At 47.6% G+C, this 18,661-nt stretch overlaps 1 protein-coding gene across 1 annotated transcript in view; it reads left to right on the forward strand.

The window, feature by feature from the left end:
- Nucleotides 1-2,384: 2,384 nt before the first annotated feature.
- Nucleotides 2,385-18,661, forward strand: part of CNGB1 (cyclic nucleotide gated channel subunit beta 1) — a 91,205-nt gene continuing 74,928 nt past the window's right edge. The window contains exons 1-8 of the mRNA XM_073307380.1: nt 2,385-2,435; nt 3,209-3,338; nt 3,465-3,504; nt 5,483-5,570; nt 8,774-8,855; nt 15,170-15,212; nt 16,331-16,484; nt 16,892-16,967. Of these exons, the coding sequence (XP_073163481.1) occupies nt 3,285-3,338; nt 3,465-3,504; nt 5,483-5,570; nt 8,774-8,855; nt 15,170-15,212; nt 16,331-16,484; nt 16,892-16,967 (537 nt within the window). The 5' untranslated portion in view covers nt 2,385-2,435; nt 3,209-3,284. The remainder of the gene's footprint in view (nt 2,436-3,208; nt 3,339-3,464; nt 3,505-5,482; nt 5,571-8,773; nt 8,856-15,169; nt 15,213-16,330; nt 16,485-16,891; nt 16,968-18,661) is intronic.

Below are 18,661 nucleotides of genomic sequence, written 5' to 3' on the forward strand. Positions count from 1 at the left end.
TGTTGTTACGTGGGTGGGTTGCTGTGTTCTGAACCAAGCTGGGGCTTCCTCGGGGCATGGGCTTCCTTCCTGGATAGAAGGAATTGCAATAGACTAGCTTAGATGAGGCCGGGGCTGCATTTGATAGGATGAGGTGCATTCATTTGGACACCACAGCTGGTAGTGAGCATTTCTTGCTGCTGTAGCTACTTGCGTGTCCAAGGACAGTGCAGGGCCTAGTGGGACCCCAAGGCTGTGAGCTGATTTCACAATCGGAGGGCAAATGCCTTTTCTGGAAGGGATTATTATGGAGGACGAGAGCTCATCAAGTCACTTCTCCCTTCCCACTAGCATCGCTTCAGTCTTTAGCTTCATCCAGCTGCTCTTCTCCAGGTGCAGGTTTGAGAGAGGCAGTCAGGCAGCTTGGGGATGGAGCTGACATTAAGGAGATGCAGAGCTGGCTGTTATCTGCCTCCTGCTGACATTTCAACCCGTGCTGTGTCTCTCACTAGCTCTCCTGGCAGTTTCATGTCTTCACCAATGGGCCTTTCTAGAAAGAAGTAAAGATACAAATCTCTTCTCTGCAGGCGACAGGATGCTTGGCTGGATCGAGAGAGTGGTGCCTCGCCCTCCTGGGGCCCCTCACCAGCCACCCCTAGTGGAGAACGGAGACAAAAATGCAGAACCCAGGGTGGTAACTGTCGCACCCAGGCCTGGAGGGGCAGAGCAGGTGAGCGGGGAGCAGCCAGGGGAGATGGGGGAGCTCAGGGGCTGGCCACTGCTAGGCTGGGAGTACAAGGGGCACGAAGAGTGCGATGCGCGCGCATCCCGCTACACATCCGCTCACTTGTTAGACAGAGGGCGGGTTACTTGTCAAACTCCAACAATCCCAATCCGCAACCAAACTGACGCTGCCGATGAGACTCTTCCTGGAGACTGGCCGAGGCAGGGGAATGCGGGTGAGAAAAGAAGTCTCTTGGCCAACAGGGTGAGTGAGGCTTGCACAGCGCATGCCGGCTGCACAATACACAGGTCTAGCTCGAGCTTTCATTGTCTTGTCTTCATGAGCAGGTTCCCAGGCACTGTTTGAAACTGCTGCACCTTTGTGTTAGTTCATGAGAACCAGGCAGTGAAACTGACTAGAAACAAAGGTCCCGATTCTCCAGCTGGAACGGCATGGGCAGACACTCGCGCCCACTAACTTACATGCCGAAGTGGTTCCAAATACAGAATATGGATCCATCTGTAAACAAAGGTGAAATGGGGCCAGTCTATATTCATTGTCCAGACTGTGGGAACTGTAGAAAAGGAGCATAGAGGATGAAGTCGTTTAGATGTTAATTGAGGTTTGATAAGCTCAGGTCGATTTAGGAGTACAGGGATGGATGTTGTGACGTAACTTTTCACCTGAAATCTTTCCTTTCATGTTTTAATCCCTAAAAGCTGCCAAAAGGAAACTCCACATGTCCAGGAAAATCTTCCAACTGCGGTCAGATAGAGGGTGAGTTCCTGAAAACAACGTTCCTGCAAAATCTAAACTTCATAAATGAAAATAGCAAGAGCTTATGGTAGGTATCCAGAGCATGGCCACTCAGCCAGCTTGGGAAGGGCTCCGGGGTCAGCTACTGGCTACTCATCTTTCTCCCCTGCTGGAAGCCAGACATTCAGAGAGGGTTTTACCACTTAGCAGAGTCTACTAAGCAGCCATCATGGTCCCACGGCAGGACTCAGTGTTTGCTCCCTTTACGGCAGCTTACCTGAGACTTGCCCGGGAGGCATCAGCTCTAAAACAGAGCTTCCTCCATGTCATGCCACTATAGCTCTGCTAGGATTTCTCAGCCAGAAGTCACTCTTACACGTACATTGTTCACCACTGCCCAGATACACTCAGCCTTTCAGCCCACGCCTCTAGTCCACACCACACCCTCCGGGGGTGTCTCTGGTCACCGCCTTGACCCGCAACTTTCACTCACGTATATGAATTCCGTAAAGGTTGAAGGGATTCTCCTGGCCCAGGGTGCCTCAGGTGCAGAGGTGTACGACAGCGTGCTCACTCCCCCAAAGCACTCACAGTGCTGTCGCAACATCTCCAGGCAGGGGCCTGGTCCTGTGGGAGCCTGGGCCGACGTCATCACAGATCTGCATGCGCAGAGCTTTGCCGGGGTGCATGAGACCGGGCTGCACGTCGCCACTGATGTTACCTGACAGAATCTGGCATCTCCGCACACCGCGAAAACCCAAAGAGATGGTGATTTGAAAGGGTATTTAAAAATGCATTTCTTGAAAGCAAACAGTCTGGCTTGTGCTGACAAGATATAGCTGTTTAGGCCACCAGTGGTCCTTCTACCAAGTGTTTTTTATTTATTTATTTTTTGCTTTCATTTAGGGGCAGGGAAGAAAGTGACATTCATCACAGCCCAGGAGCCAGGCCCATCATCAGTGTCTTCAGCTGAAAGGTGTCTTCCTCTTTTTCTCTCACTTTCTCTTTCTCTCTCATACTCGTGGCAGTGAGGAGTTAGGGTTGGAAATACCAGCTGAGAGAGGACTTTTAACAAATATGAATTCTGACTTCAGATAAGAGGCAGGGCTTTAGATAGCTGCTAGACATCTGGCTCTGGGGGGCGGGGATCTGTGTGGAGAAGGAACCCTCTGCACCCTGATCTCCCCAATTACATACCAAAAGGAGCTTGGTTGCCTCCATGGCATCTCCCTGGTCTCACACAATCCCCTCCACGGAGGTCCTCTTGTGGGCAAGGAGTGGAGAAAGGGCATGCTCAGGAGGAATGGGCAGGCCAGGGGGAGGGCCAATGGAGTATTATTATCTGTCCAGCTCTGTGGAACTTACTAAGGAAAGGTGACACAGCCTGAGGTGGCATTATCTTTTGCCCAGAGTCCCCTCTGCACTGGGGACCTCTCTTTTAAGGCTAGGGTCTCTGGGCCTTGGGGGAGTCTCTGGTGGCATGGCTCCTTTGGGCTGGCTGGGAGTTGGAGAGGGACCGATGGGGACACATTGCAAGAGAAGAACTCTCAGTGACTGGCCCTGATCGCCTACAGCTTCCACAGGGTCCACAAGGTTTCTAGAGGATCCTGTGATCTGCTCCATGGAGGAGGGAGTGACTTCTTTGTTGGGTCACTGTGGGGGAATCTCCACAAGGGAAAGCGTATGACATAAACTGTCTCCTGCGGTTTGATTAGCTTGGCAGACCCTAGCCTGTCCATTCTCTTGCAGTGCTGGAAGGGGTGTACTTTCATGGCTGTCTCAGGAGCTGGGAAAGGTAGTCCCTCAGCCAGCCCACAATCCAGGGATGCTGCAGACCGTTGGAAAGAGCTTCGAGAACAGTTTGGACTACCCTGATCAGGTACGTACCAGAACCAGATCAATGGGAACACTGAGTAACAGCATTTGAGTTTCATGCCATAGTTCCCCTATTGTGAGCAGTGTGTTAGCCAGCGGCTTTAATCATGTTTTTTTGTGTTCCCTTCAGACTGAAGTCCAGAGCATAAAGGAAGATGACGACCTACTAGGTAAAATTTTTAATAATGATATAATATCTTAGCTTTTATATAGCACTTTTCATCAGTAGAGCCCAAAGAACTGTACAAAGGAGTTCAAGAGCATTATCCGTGTTTTATAGATGGGGAAACTGAGTCACAGAGCGGGGAGGTGACTGGCCCAAGGTCACCCTTTGAGCTAGTGGCAGATCCAGGGTAGAACTAACGTCTCCTGAGTCTTAGTCCACTGCTTTGTACACTTGGCCACTCTGTTTAAAGGTGGATGCAGCTGCAAAACCAGTGAAATATCCTCTTCTGTCATCATAGGCTCACAATGAACTGCAGCAACTCACCCATCCTGCAGGTTGGCCATGCTCAGGAGGGAGCATGTCACCTGCTGCTCTTTAGGGGTTTGGATGGATTATACTGTATCCTCAGCGTGCTCCAGTATATCTATGATCATTGTCTTGCCCACCCCATGTGTGACTCCTCTGGAACTGGGAACTCCAAGCAGCACCGAGAGATGATCCCAAGCTGTCAGGGTGCCTGTGTGTGTGTGTGAGAGAGAGACTGTAACGGACAGTGCTCAGCTCCCTGGAAATATGCCTGATCCTGAGCTCTACAGTAATGAGAGCTGCAGGGATGGTCATAAGCACCAGTAACTCACAGCCTGATCTCCTTCAGCAGCAAGCCTGGCTGGGAAAGTAAAACCGCTGCCCAGTCTCTCCCGATAAGCTATGGGACTGGGAGAGGATTCCCCATTCTTCTGGGAGGCCTCTCGGTGCTTGATGCCCCGTCTTGGTTCCTGTTCACACAGATTGTAAAACCAGTCTTGCGGCAACTGGGAGCAGACCTGAAGTGACAATTTGGGGGCAGGGACTGTCTTTCTGTTCTGTTTGTACAGTGCCTCGCACCATGCCGTCCTGATCTCTGACAAGGACTCATAGATGCTACAGTAATACAAATAATAAATACTAGCCGCTGGGAAGATTCAGGCTGTACAGTCCTTTAAAGTCTCCATTCTTCCCAGTCAGCTTGTATTGTTCATTAAACCAGCCCATTGGGAGTGATGCCAGGTCTGAGCTCTGAGCAATGCTGGGTTCATAGAATCATAGAATCTCAGGGTTGGAAGGGACCTCAGGAGGTCATCTAGTCCAATCCCCTGCTCAAAGCAGGACCGATCCCCAATTAAATCATCCCAGCCAGGGCTTTGTCAAGCCTGACCTTAAAAACTTCTAAGGAAGGAGATTCCACCACCTCCCTAGGTAACGCATTCCAGTGTTTCACCACCCTCCTAGTGAAAAAGTTTTTCCTAATATCCAACCTAAATCTCCCCCACTGCAACTTGAGACCATTACTCCTTGTTCTGTCATCTGCTACCACTGAGAACAGTCTAGATCCATCCTCTTTGGAACCCCCTTTCAGGTAGTTGAAAGTAGCTATCAAATCCCCCCTCATTCTTCTCTTCCGTAGACTAAACATCCCCAGTTCCCTCAGCCTCTCCTCATAAGTCATGTGCTCCAGCCCCCTAATCATTTTTGTTGCCCTCCTCTGGACTCTTTCCAATTTTTCCACATCCTTCTTGTAGTGTGGGGCCCAAAACTGGACACAGTACTCCAGATGAGGCCTCACCAGTGTCGAATAGAGGGGAACGATCACGTCCCTCGATCTGCTGGCAATGCCCCTCCTTATACATCCCAAAATGCCTTTGGCCTTCTTGGCAACAAGGGCACACTGTTGACTCATATCCAGCTTCTCATCCACTGTAACCCCTAGGTCCTTTTCTGCAGAGTTTTGGGTCAGAAGGGTCTGATCTCTTGTACATCACAGGTCCCCAACACCACCTGCAGAGAAAACCCAATGACTGATGGGGTGGTTGTGGGTTAATCAGCTGTGACTAAAACCTACCAGGGTCCTTTGCAATCTTGTCTTTTGCATCGTCTGCATTGTTTGTTTCAGCAGAGCTGGTTAACTGTCCTGATGCTGTCTTTTTATTACTTTGCCCCTCAAGAGATAACAACCCTCGCTCCAGATGAGGATGAGCTTCAGGATCATAGCGAGCTGCATTCCAGCTCAGATAATAATGCCTCAGAAAAAGGGTAAGTTCCCTTAAGCCTCCCGAAAGCTGTGTAGCATGGTAGCACCTGTCCATTTAGTCACTTTCCTCTTTTATTTCAAGCACACGAGGTTATCCATTGGAACTCTAATCTGATAGCCACCCCAAGCGGGTTTGCCACCTTCCCTCTTGACTCGCAGCCAGATTGGGTTTAAAATGCTCATGACTGCCACGCTGCTGGGGAGACTGGGATAGCACGTTGCTCTGAAGGTTAATGGAGACGGTGTGTGGAAAAAAATCTATCCTTTTTATTCATTGAACTGAAAACTGCCCGTGTCTTTACCTCTTGCTCTAAGGGAAGGTGGGCCTTCCATATTGGCTTGAGTGCCCAGGATTGAACGAATGCAGAGACTGGATTTCTCTTCACATTCCATAACAGGGGAATCTCTGTAGGGCAATGCTGGGATCATGGTTGCCACAGGGAGTCTGTCTCCAGAGTAGTGATGCAGATTTGTTTAAAAATCCATTTGTCCTTAAAATCTTGTCGTGGTGTCTTGCCTCCGGCACCTGTGACTCGCCGTGGCCTTCTGGTCTGATATACTTCATCGCGGACAGTGTAATTCTTTTCTTACACTGCTGGTCCTGGGCTGCAGGATCGATGTAGCTCTGCATTTTGCTCGGTGAATGCAATGAGGTACAAGTAAAGTACAGATCCCTGGGACAGGCAGGGTGCCATTGGAGAACCAATAACAGCCTCATCCTGGAGGAGGCAAAAGCAATGCCCAGTATTTCTCTTTAGTTTGATTAGCAGAGAGGGAGAGACGGGTGCCCTACACGGCCCATATATTTTCATTAAAAAGTATGGCTCAGATGTCCCCAGAGACACCTAAGGCAGTGAGGCACTTAAGCCCCATTCAACAGGAGGGCACCCAAGTCCCTCAGGCTACTTAGCAGATGGCAGCCCATCGCACTTCTGATCCTTCCAGCTCCCGGTGAGTTTAATTTGGCAGCGCAGAGAAGTTTAGTGATTTGCTCAAGATCACACAACCTTTGTTCAAGATCTGTCAGTAGCAGGGCTGGGGTAGAACTGTCTGATTCCCTGGTGTGGACCCTTGATCTAATTTTGGAGGGTTTATAAGGTTGGGTAAAATATAATCTGTCTACTATGTCTGCTCATAGAAATAATAATGGAAGCAGTATTGAAGTGGTAACTGCAAGCAGGAGAGCACACGTAACTGGGTTCCTAGGCTTTGTTAGAATAAAAAGGCCCGGTGTAAAAAGCTTGATTTTAGTCAACCACAGGCTGAATTTTAAGTGAAGTTAATGCAGGTCTGAGGACTGAACCCTAGGTCATGAATGATACCTTCTTATTAGATGTAGCAAACAAGTGACCACAGAAGCACAGGTACACCGCAAGTTGCCCAAGTAAGAGGAAGTTTGGGGGATTTTCTGCAATGTCTTGTACCATAGTAACTAGGCAGTTAAACCACAGTGATGCAGATGGTCTATTAAGAAATGGATTGACTCATAATGCTTAGGTCAGTGATTGGAAGTATAATTATGGACACCCAGATTATCACATATGGATAATAGGCAGGTGTTAACTTTATTATAGTCACAGAAGAGCATCGAAAAGGGTTCTGTTTCTCAATGGTTACATAAAGAATGGGTATAAAAGACGTGACTTAGTTCCCTAAATTCTGGGTGCACTGGATTCTCGAGATGGTGTAAACTAAATCAGTACCAACGCTCTGATGTGCTCCACTGACTGGTCCTCCTAGCTTTGTTTCTAATGTCTCCAAAGGTTGTAAGTATGCACAATGCAAGCCTGTATGTATGAACAATGTAGGAAACACTTCACTGTAGTTATCTGATTCATATACTTATGTATATAAATTTTTCTGTGATTTCAATAATTGTCTATATTAGCTAAATCTCATCGCGTTGCTGGGTGCTTCCCCAGTTTCATCTTTTTAATTAACGCTAAGTAGCCACCTGAATAAAGAACCTGCTGTTTGTGACAAGTGCATGTTGCACCCCAATAAGCAATTTTATAATTGCAATAATCAGTCAGGCTACACTGGACAACACTCTCTCCAAGCTTAAAGACGCTTTTCTAAATCGCAACCAAACTCCCGCACACTTGGCTCTGCAGAACTGGATTGGAAATTTTATGAGAACAGGTTTTTGCATAGTGTTTTGGTACTTCCCCTTCTAGTCTAACTCAAATTTGGGAAGCACAGAGATGCAGACGCTGAGTGCATGTGTGCGAATTGCAGGGACAGGCTTGGACGTTTTGATTTTGCATGAGGTCTTTTGATGGGGCTTATTTTACAAAGTCGGCTTGCCTGTCACTAGTATTTCTGATGGCTCTGGTTGGGATTTATTGGTAGACTAGTGTGAGAATTCTGCTTTCTTCCCCCTCTGAGCTCTACCCTGTCTCAGGTAATTCATCTGAGCCTCATTCACCCTTCTGTCTGTCATGCCAATTTCACTCTTACTCTGTGTATAAACCTGCACTTAAGGCTCTGTTGTTATATTGATCCCCAGCTAGTCTCTATACGTGTATAACACTGATAGGGATTTAGGGCCCCTTGCTTGGGGATACGTGGCCTGGAAAGCAATGGAACAGCTGAGTTCTGGTGTGGGGAGGTCTGACCAGATGATCTAATCTTGCCAAGGGTGGCTCTGGGGTTCTCTCTGCCTGCTGCAAAGAATTGCTGCACTGTGACTGCCTCTGTTAATGGGGTGAAATTCTCTCGCCTCTGATGTGCAGAATGATCTAATGGCCCCTTCTCACCTTAAACTCTATGAATCCATGTAGCCGTGCAGGAAAAGGGGTGATTTGGGGGTGAACCATGGCTGACTATTGGTATGACCATTGGTCCTGTGAACTATGGAGATCTGCTGGCCAAAACACCCACAGAGAAGGGATATAGAGGTTGGCAGATGGCAGTACCACCGGGAGGAGAGTGCCTTGTGGAGATGCTTTGGGTCTCTCTTCTGTGCCCCAACTCTGGATTTGAGAGGGGAGGGGGGAAAGATTCTGTCCTTTCCCCAGCCTCTGCAAAAAACCTGATTGTTTAGGCTTTCCACAGCAGCCGAGGCTGCTTGGCCCTTCGCGGTCGAGAGCAATCTTCTAGGGCCCAGAGGAGAGAGCAGGAGAGGAGAGGGGAATGGATCTGCTCCAGCTCTAGTGAGGGTAGAAGGAGAACTCTCCTAACGGTGGGTGATCTCTCTCTGCAGGACTGGCAGCAGGGTGATTAGCTGGCTGGTGCAGGGATTTGGGAAGATGATCCCGCAGCCGGAAAACATGAACAAGCTTGAGGTGAGTGCAGCAAAGACAAAGAAGAGACATCGTCACGGCAGCACAAGAGAAACACCAGTACATGTCATGAGCTCACACATCCCAATGTGTAATGACGAGCCCTACTTTTCCATAGGCTTACAGGTGTACACACACACATACACAGACGCAATGGCTCCCCTCACCCCTTCTTCCCCACAGGTCCCTGCAGGATGGTCAATAGCCCCCTCCTTGTCTGAGATTACTGAAACACAGAGGAGGAAGATGGAAGGACTAGGGACTACCATTGTCTGAGGCTCCTTGTAATTACAGGAGTTTGCCCACCTGATCTTAATGAACATTCTATGCTCAGTGACAAGCAAGGAAGGCCCTGGCCATATGGCCGTGGGGAAAATTGCTTCCCAGTGCCAGATTTGATGCAGGCAAAACTCCCCAGGGGAGCAGAAATCCGTGTTAAGCATCTGCTCCATGCACTCATCTGGCTGCTGTTGTTATTTTTTCTGGAATCCCCACAAGGTGGAATCTACCAGCACCTATGCAGAATTCCAAACACTGATCAACCTCAGAAGAAAAGAATGCCAGCATTGTCGATTTCTCCTGTAACTACTTAGTTCAAATAGATCTTTATTCCAGCCTGTGTGATCCTTTTTGGGTACTTATGCACTATAATAAGACAATATGATCTGTATAGCCTCCTGTTCTCCAGACCGTATAGCACTGGTCCCCAAACTTTTGAGGGTTGCGCCCCCCCCTTACCCCTGTTCATGCCCCCCTGCCTCCCTCGGAGCTGGGCCAGGAGCAGGGCTGCGGCTTGGGTAGGGGAACATTCCCCACAGTTTGGGGTCCTCTGCTGTATAGGCTCAAGCATCAGCCTATGTTGTGATAGAAAGACCCCTGATAATGATGACAATAATACCTAGCACGTCACATCAGAAGATCTCAAAGCACTTTACAAAGAAGGGCAGCATCATTACCCTGTTTTGCATATGGGGAAACTGAGGCACCAATAGATGACGTGAATAGACCAAGGTCACCCAGCAGGCCAGTGGCAGAGCCAGAAATAGCATGCAGGCTCCTGCTTCCCAGTCTTGTGCTCTATCTGCTAGGCCATTAATGATGATATTTTGATCAGTTTAGTGACTTCTTTGTATGGTCTCCAGAATTTGTAAAGTTACTTCAAATAATTTTCTTGAGACCCCCACCCCTTCTTTGTTGTTTTAAGACATTGGGCTAACAGGAACTGCTCAACTTGTAGCATGGGACAGCTCCCTGTATCGCTCTGCCAGACCACTGTGTCATCAAGAGATGATGTATTCCGTGCGTAGTAGCCCGTGCACACACAGACACGTACACAAGTCCTCTGACCCTCAGGAGTGATGGTATCCTCTCGACCTCAAGCACACTCCACCCTCAGCTTTCCCACGGCAACTCTTTCTTAATACCATGATTTTGCAATTTGGGGAAAGCGGCTTTCTAGAGGGGTTGTTACTGATTGACCCATCTTTTTCTAAATCGTTACCTTAATTTTCTGCTACTGAAAAGTGAGGTCTGGGAAACATGCCTTGCAAGTGGACACTTATGGAGTTCAAGCTAGTTAGTTTTCAAAGAGAAGGTTAAGAAGCGTCTCGATTTCAGTTTGTACATGGGGAAAAGGCATCTGATATTAGGGGAACCTTTGAATTAGTAGGAAAAAGAATAGCCAGATCCACTGGCTGGAAATGAAGTTAGAAAAATTCAAACTGGAAATCATAGCATCATAGAATCATAGACTCTCAGGGTTGGAAGGGAGCTCAGGAGGTCATCTAGTCCAACCCCCTGCTCAAAGCAGGACCAATCCCAACTAAATCATCCCAGGCAGGGCTTTGTCAAGCCTGATCTTAAAAACCTCAAAGGAAGGAGATTCCACCACCTCCATAGGTGACCCATTCCAGTGCTTCACCACCCTCCTAGTGAAATGGTGTTTCCTAATATCCAACCTAAACCTCCCCCACTGCAACTTGAGACCATTACTCTTCGTTCTGTCATCTGCTACCACTGAGAACAGTCTAGATCCATCCTCTTTGGAACCCCCCTTCAGGTAGCTGAAAGCAGCTATCAAATCCCCCCTCATTCTTCTCTTCTGCAGACTAAACAATCCCAGTTCTCCTCATAACTCATGTGTTCCAATCCCCTAATCATTTTTGTTGCCCTCTGCTGGATGCTTTCCAATTTTTTCACATCCTTCTTGTTGTGTGGGGCCCAAAACTGGACACAGTACTCCAGATGAGGCCTCACCAATGTCGAATAGAGGGGAACGATCGCGTCCCTCAATCTGCTGGCAATGCACCTCCTTATACATCCCAAAATGCCTTTGGCCTTCTTGGCAACAAGGGCACACTGTTGACTCATATCCAGCTTCTCGTCCACTGTAACCCCTAGGTCCTTTTCTGCAGAACTGCTGCCTAGCCATTTGGTCCCTAGTCTGTAGTGGTACATGGGATTCTTCCGTCCTAAATGCAGGACTCTGCACTTGTCCTTGTTGAACCTCATCAGATTTCTTTTGGCCCAATCCTCTAATTTGTCTAGGGCCCTTGGTATTCTATCCCTACCCTCCAGCGTATCTACCTCTCCTCCCAGTTTAGTGTCATCTGCAAACTTGCTGAGGGTGCAATCCACACCATCCTCCAGATCATTTATGAAGATATTGAAGAAAACCGGCTCCAGGACTGACCCTTGGGGCACTCCGCTAGATACTGGCTGCCAACGAGACATGGAGCCATTGATCGCTACCCGTTGAGTCTGACAATCTAGCCAGCTTTCTTTCCACCTTATAGTCCATTCATCCAGCCCACACTTCTTTAACTTGCTGGCAAGAATACCGTGGGAGACCATGTCAAAAGTTTTGCTAATCTATCTATTATTCTATGATTCTATGAGTGATACAACTTTTTAACAGAGGGGGTAATTAACCATTGGGACTGCTAGACATGGTATGTGTCACAATGCACCATTGCTTGGAGCCCTTAAATCCAGACTGGATCTTATTCTGAAAGATGCTGCAGCTTGGCTACAAGTTATTGGGCTCAACAGTGTTCACTTAGCAATAGGGCAGTGCAATTCCCTGTACTGCCGGAATGGCTGGATGGAATTTTCTGGTCTGTATTCTGCAGGAACTCAGACAAGAGGATCTTAGTGGCCCCTTCTGGCCTTCTGTGCAAAATCTCCATTTAACAGCACTGGAGACTGGAGTCCTCTGCTTGTCTCCAGAACAGTGCAACATGAGTAGCAGATATGCATGTCTCCAATCCTGAAGCCAAGGGACTGCTTCTAGGGGAGAGAGGGCAATTCAGTCTTTGGAGCTCATTCAGTCTGTGATCTTTCTGTTGAAACTGTCAAGAAAGGGGGCATTGGAGAGACAAGGTGGGTGAGGGAATATCTTTTATTGGACCAACTTCTGCTTTCAAGCTTACACAGAGCTCTTCTTCAGATCTGGGAAATGTACTCAGAGCTTCACAGCTAAATACAAGGTGGAACAGATTGTTTAGCACAAGGAGTTAACACTACAAGAAGGATGTGGAAAAATTGGAAAGAGTCCAGAGGAGGGCAACAAAAATGATTAGGGGGCTGGAGCACATGACTTATGAGGAGAGGCTGAGGGAACTGGGATTGTTTAGTCTGCAGAAGAGAAGAATGAGGGGGGATTTGATAGCTGCTTTCAACTACCTGAAAGGGGGTTCCAAAGAGGATGGATCTAGACTGTTCTCAGTGGTAGCAGATGACAGAACAAGGAGTAATGGTCTCAAGTTGCAGTGGGGGAGATTTAGGTTGGATATTAGGAAAAACTTTTTCACTAGGAGGGTGGTGAAACACTGGAATGCATTACCTAGGGAGGTGGTGGAATCTCCTTCCTTTGAGGTTTTTAAGATCAGGTTTGACAAAGCCCTGGCTGGGATGATTTAGTTGGGATTGGTCCTGCTTTGAGCAGGGGGTTGGACTAGATGACCTCCTGAGGTCCCTTCCAACCCTGAGATTCTTTGATTCTATGAATACATTTCAAGGGACCACTCACAGTGAAGTGGCCCATTAACACCCCTCCAGTCATAGTCACCATCAAGGCTATAACAATGCTGCGGACAAGAAAGGGGCCAGTTAGTACCACCTGTGATATGGACGCTTTTCCCCTAGCACTAGACGGAGTCCCCCAGCCCATTTCGTATTAGCCTCCAGACAGCTGTCAGGTGATCCTGGCTTCCAGTTCCTATTGATTTGGTCCATATGTGAACTTGTGAACTAGGGGTGAAAATCTCCATTAGCAACTCCCCGTGTCACTCCAGCCTCCATTTTGCTAATTTTCAGAATTGCTGGAGCAAGCATATTATTCTCCTTGCCTGGAGTGCCCTATACGTCGGGTGAAGGATGAGCTCTTAAAATAAAGATTCCATTCCACCCATCTCTAGAAATGAAAAATGAGAAGGTAAATATAGTAAACACAAGACGCAACAGCAGGATTGTCTCATACGTACTGGTTTCCATGAGGAATCTATGGGGCTTAATACACATACTTTGACTTTTTAACGGCTCAGACACTGTAAACGTTGTTACGGCTGTTTATGGGCTGGTCCTCACTAGAAAATTAGGTCATATAAGAACATGAGCTTGAGGAAGCATGTTAACTAACACAATAGTAAAACAATTTTCAGTCCATGCAGACAGAGACAAGTTGTGTTTAACATTGTGTCAGCTAGTTGTGGTTAGCCCTCGGTTCTAGCAGGTGTTACTCACAATGTTAAGTATCGTGATTCCTGTAACCTGGACTACTTAACGGTGTTTAACATTCTGTTTGTTAGCACAACTCCTCAAGGGCATGGTTTGACATGACTTAATTTTCTAGTGAAGACCATTCCATATGGAAATTTTCCTCCACAACCTACTTGTTTTCCAGTTTTACAAATTAAACAGTAAAACTCTGCATTAAAAGAGCACCTAGCATCTGACCCATACTGATGAAGGCTGGGACATTCGGAGTTAAACAATCCCCAGCAAGCTAAAGGCAGCAGAAGACGTAAGTGTGGTGATACAGTGTGGTTTGTACAGGGACACACTGTCCTGCAAACCACTTTGTTCTTGGGTAATGTGCGGTCAGTTAAGGTCAGTGACTGTTGTGGTTCTGACTTTCCAGTAATAATGCCTGTAATGATATTCTTAAATACCCAAGCAGTGGAAATCATCTGGGCTAATTCTGAATGGAGCTGTACCTCAAGAAGAGATCTCTTGCGAAGAAAACGAACCCATTTTTCTTTGATACTTTATCTGATCCACCTGGGGGTATTTTCCTGCTTGTTTTTATGCCTGCCCAGCCGATCCAGGACCAAACATTGACCTGACAGGAGAGGAGAAAAAATTATTTTCAGCATACACAAAAGCTTGAGGATCAAAAATAAACAGATTTCTATTGACAGGCAGGATTCTCTTGCGGAAGCATCTTTAGCCCAAGCTCACTTAAGAGTGAGCAAGAAGCACTGCCCTTTAGGTCAGGTCAGTGAAAGATCAAAGGGAAAAGCGTGCTCCTGATTTCCCTGTGCTCGCTCTATCTAGACACAAACCCCTCGGGAGGGAAACCTGATGATCTTCTATTGAGAGCATCTAGAAAAGAAAACAAACAACGTTTTATTTTATACCCCAGTAGGTGACAGCCTGATTCTGCTTTCAGTTACATGAGTGTATGTAGGAATCACTCCCCTGAAATCATTACCTGGGTGTAAAACCTGAATCGCTCCACTGAAATCATTACATGAAATGAATTACATGGGTATAAACCCTGTGTGAGATCAGAATCGGCCCTGTGAATCTTGACTGAAATATTCCTACTGGTGCCACCACCAATTCCCCTAGTGTAGACAGGACCATGAAGTCTAAGCTTAGTTCTCAAGTACGCACAAAGTTTCGTTTTGATTGCTCCTTGGGATCTGCAGGGTGTTACAGTCTTCAGGGGCTGCTTTTTAAAATTTAAAATCAATTAACAAAAAAAGATAGTGGAGATACGTTTTGCCAACATTTATTTCCCCCAGAGGGGTATTGATACTGGGAGGGGTAACATGGCAAAGTAGAACTGAGCTGTCAGATAAGCCAGAGTTGTACATTTGCCTGGGAAGCAGCAGGAGCCAAGGAAATCACTCCTTCATTTCTGTTCATTTTATAAATGCTGGTTACTGTTTTTCTGCCGGGCATCTCTGCTGTCAGGCCAAGGCATGCGAAAACGAACGCAGATGGGAGGCAGAGGTGTTGCGATTAGCTGCATTGTCACTTTAATTCAGACGTCGGCATGTCAGTGTATTCCATATGTGTTTGTATGACAGGATGTAAAGGAGAGGAAATCTGAAGAGGCAGCTGTAAAAGAAGGTGAGTGATTTTTGCTGGGGTGAATGGGGTGCCCGACTGTAGAAGTTTCAGGAATGGAAACTTCATAGTCTGCTATAGCCAAGTCTCTTTCCAAGATCTTACTGCACTGGTTTCCCTCGGTATCCTGCTTTCATAGCCTTGGAGTTGCAGGCAGTGAAAGGAAGTAGATTACTTGTACTTGTGCTGTCTAGGGACTAGTGCTGTCAAAACCGGGTGCATATGGCAATCCTAGGGCAGTACACATCCGAGAACTCATGGGAAATTTGTACTGACACACTGAGTTAGTAATCTTCCTAGTTCTCGAAGAAATCCTGTACTGATACGTTGGCAGCAGAGCGAAGGCATCTGGGGCATTCTTTGCTATAAATGTTTATAAAACTAGATTAAAGGGCCGAGTCTTATCCCTTAGTGCCCCACAGCACCTCAGTTTTCATTTCACCTTCTGAAACATCCCCTTGTGCGCTTTAAAATGTTGATGCCATTTAGACTCTGAGCTGTATTCATTTTTGAGCACAAACCACACCATGTGGTGCTGGTTAGTTTCAGAGACCAATGACTGAAAATACAGAATGAAGCTTCCCCTCCGTCCGTTCTTCTCCTGCTGCTGATGGCTTTAACAGGGTTTAGAGTTCAAAATGCTGGTGATCATTTGGGATGAGGCAGCTACGTGATGGAGAGCGGTGCTGATACTGATGTTTTGGTTGTCAGATTGTAAGCGCCTCAGCACAGCGACTGCCTTAAAGTCCTGGGTTTGTCCAGTGGCTAGCACAGCAGGGCCCTAATCCGTGATTTGGGCCTCAGGTGCCACTACAATACAAATCAACGAGCAGGTGGCAGCTCTGACAAGTCCTACAGCATGAAGCTCTCCCCTGTGCAGTGGGCTGGCACAAGCTGTGGGTGCAATATCTAAATCCCACTTACGCCCTCAAAATGGACCTCGTTCTGACCTTGGGCTGGGTGCTGAGCTGCGGTAGACGGATGTGGCTCCAGTGATGTTCATTGGTTCTGGCCTTCTGCACAAGGGTGGATTTCACCTACATAGCTTAAGCCTCAAAGGCCTTCACTGTTTACAATGAAACTCACGATGTCGCTTCTCTCTCGCTGTGAACAATCCCAAGCAGAAAGGAAAGTAAGTAAGACCAGGACAGCACTAAAGGGAAGCTCTCAAGCAAGTCACAGCGTATCGGGAACCTCACAGCGGGCATCTACAGACAGCCTGGTGGGACTCGGGACATCTCTCTTTCCTCAGACGCTGGGGGGCGACGGTGGCAGGTAGTGCAGCGTGAATCCTTCTGAAATGTTCCTCTGTCGCCTTGGGATGGTCCTTGGTGTCTTACGTATTTGGGTTCCCGAACACTTTGATCCGCTGGCCCTTTCCATTGCTGCCCCGTGTGCATCCCCCCGTGTTTGCCTGGTGGAACTTTCATTCTAATGGCGGGAACCCAAGAACATGCCGAGTGCGTCTAGCCACCTCTGGCACCTTGTCACTGGTTGATTGATTGAATTAATTGGTGCAGAGCAATACGCAGAGGGTGGACACAGATATAGGGTAAATTCGCTTCTTGCATTGTGGGCCCTTTGTGGTGCTAAGTCTGTCCTGGCTCAAGCTGCATGTAAACCCCCCCGATGAAGAAAGAAAGGGCTGTAACAGGAGTTTAACAGGAGTTTCTGACTGGCAGGGTGTTCAAATGGTTTGTTCAGGGAATGGAGAAGGTGATTCCACAGCCTCTCGCCAGAGTGAAGCAAGATGCTCAGGTACGTGGTTAATGGTATGCTCAGGTACGTGGTGGGGATGATAAAGAGACTAAACTAATGATAGGGGGTCAGTGGGGCTCTCCCATGATGATGCGTTAACATTGGGCTGGCCAGGTGGAGTCTCTTCTGCACAAAGTCGCATCAATACCCATGAAGGTAAAATACTGTGGTAGGATGTCGTAGAAGTTAGGCTAATTCTATCACCACTAGCAACATTCAGATGTGCAGTGTGACATTTCACACCATGGTCACCTGCAAGGATCAGGAGGAAATATTCCCACACCCCCATGCGCAGTGTTTCCAAACTGTGTATGATAGCTCGGTTTTCCCTTCCTTTCTCTAGAACCTCAGGTGTTGGTCTCTGCGGAAGGAAAGTTGCTGAACTAGCTAGACCGATGCTCTGAGCTGGTCTGACAGCTCCTCTCATATCACCAGCATTTGAAAGGTCTGATCTTGCTCCCACTGAAATCAATGAAGCTCAAATATAAAGTAAGAAAGAACTTACAGGGACTGAAAATGAAGTTCCTCCTTTCATTGCTTCAGATCCAAAGAACCAACCAGGCCAGCCCTGGAAGTTCTTCCTCCAAGCAAGCCAAGTAGCCCGTGGATGTTCCAGTGGCAGTGACTGGGTTAAAAAAAACAAATCCAACCCATTTTTACTACTCCGATTGAGTGGATTCCGTTAGATATAAGCCATGGGCTGGTCAGCACAGCAACGTTCATCCGTACTTTGCGACATCTAGTAATCCCCACCCCACGTCCTCTTTCCAAGCTCCGACATCTTCAGCAGGGCTCTCCTCTATTCTACTGACTTGCTGTGAAAGGGCCACATGTTCAGTCTGTTCTGGGAGGTTCCCCACAGGTATTTCCCAGGTTTCCTGTAGCACCCCCTGCTCTCCAGCTCAGATGTGCCTTGCAGGGCTTCATGCTATTTTTGTTAATATTTAAATACATTGTACAACAAAGTTGCACAAAACCCAAATCCTCCAGGATACCCGTCGAGCTGCGTTATGCTCACCATTGTGTGAGTTTAGAGGGACAATATCTCCCAGAGCTCCAGGGAACACAGCTCCTGCTGGTTCAGCCTGTACTCTCCTGGAGATCCCAGCAGCTCTGAAGCCAGTGCAGAGGGCACGTGGAACCATAGTACACGCTGGTGTAACCGTGAGCAGCATTTGGCCTAATATTTGTTTTCCATTTTGGTCCAAGAAAGCTAGAGGCTGCCACCTGATGTTCTGTGCCTGGATCTGAGCAGAGCGGACGAAAGATTTCATGCTTCTGTCATTGCTCTGACCCCCTTACCCTCCCCAGCCAGACCTCTCAGTCAGCCGGGGAAGAGCCATCCCACGTTTTTTGCTTAGCCCTTAGTGCCTTAAAAGAGATCCCCATGCAGCATTGTTTGCCTTGATAAATTGGGCTGATTTTTAAGAACGGTGCTGTAGTCGTTGATCTAAATCTGGCAATGCTGGCTGTCCTCTGCCTTAGAGGAGGAAGACCTGTTAAGGGACTAGCCCTGGAGACTGCAGCAAAACCTGCGTGGTTAAGCTATCTGTGCCAATACTTAGCAATCTTGCCCAGACCAAGCAGTGAGCAAGCCGTAATAACAAAATGTACAAATTGTGGGCCGAGGACTTTCAGTTGCTCCACAGCAACCTCACCGAGAGAAGAATTTGGCCCTCTCTTGTCAAGTATCG

The sequence above is a fragment of the Lepidochelys kempii genome, chromosome 12, assembly GCF_965140265.1.
Source record: "Lepidochelys kempii isolate rLepKem1 chromosome 12, rLepKem1.hap2, whole genome shotgun sequence".
NCBI lineage: Eukaryota > Metazoa > Chordata > Testudines > Cheloniidae > Lepidochelys > Lepidochelys kempii.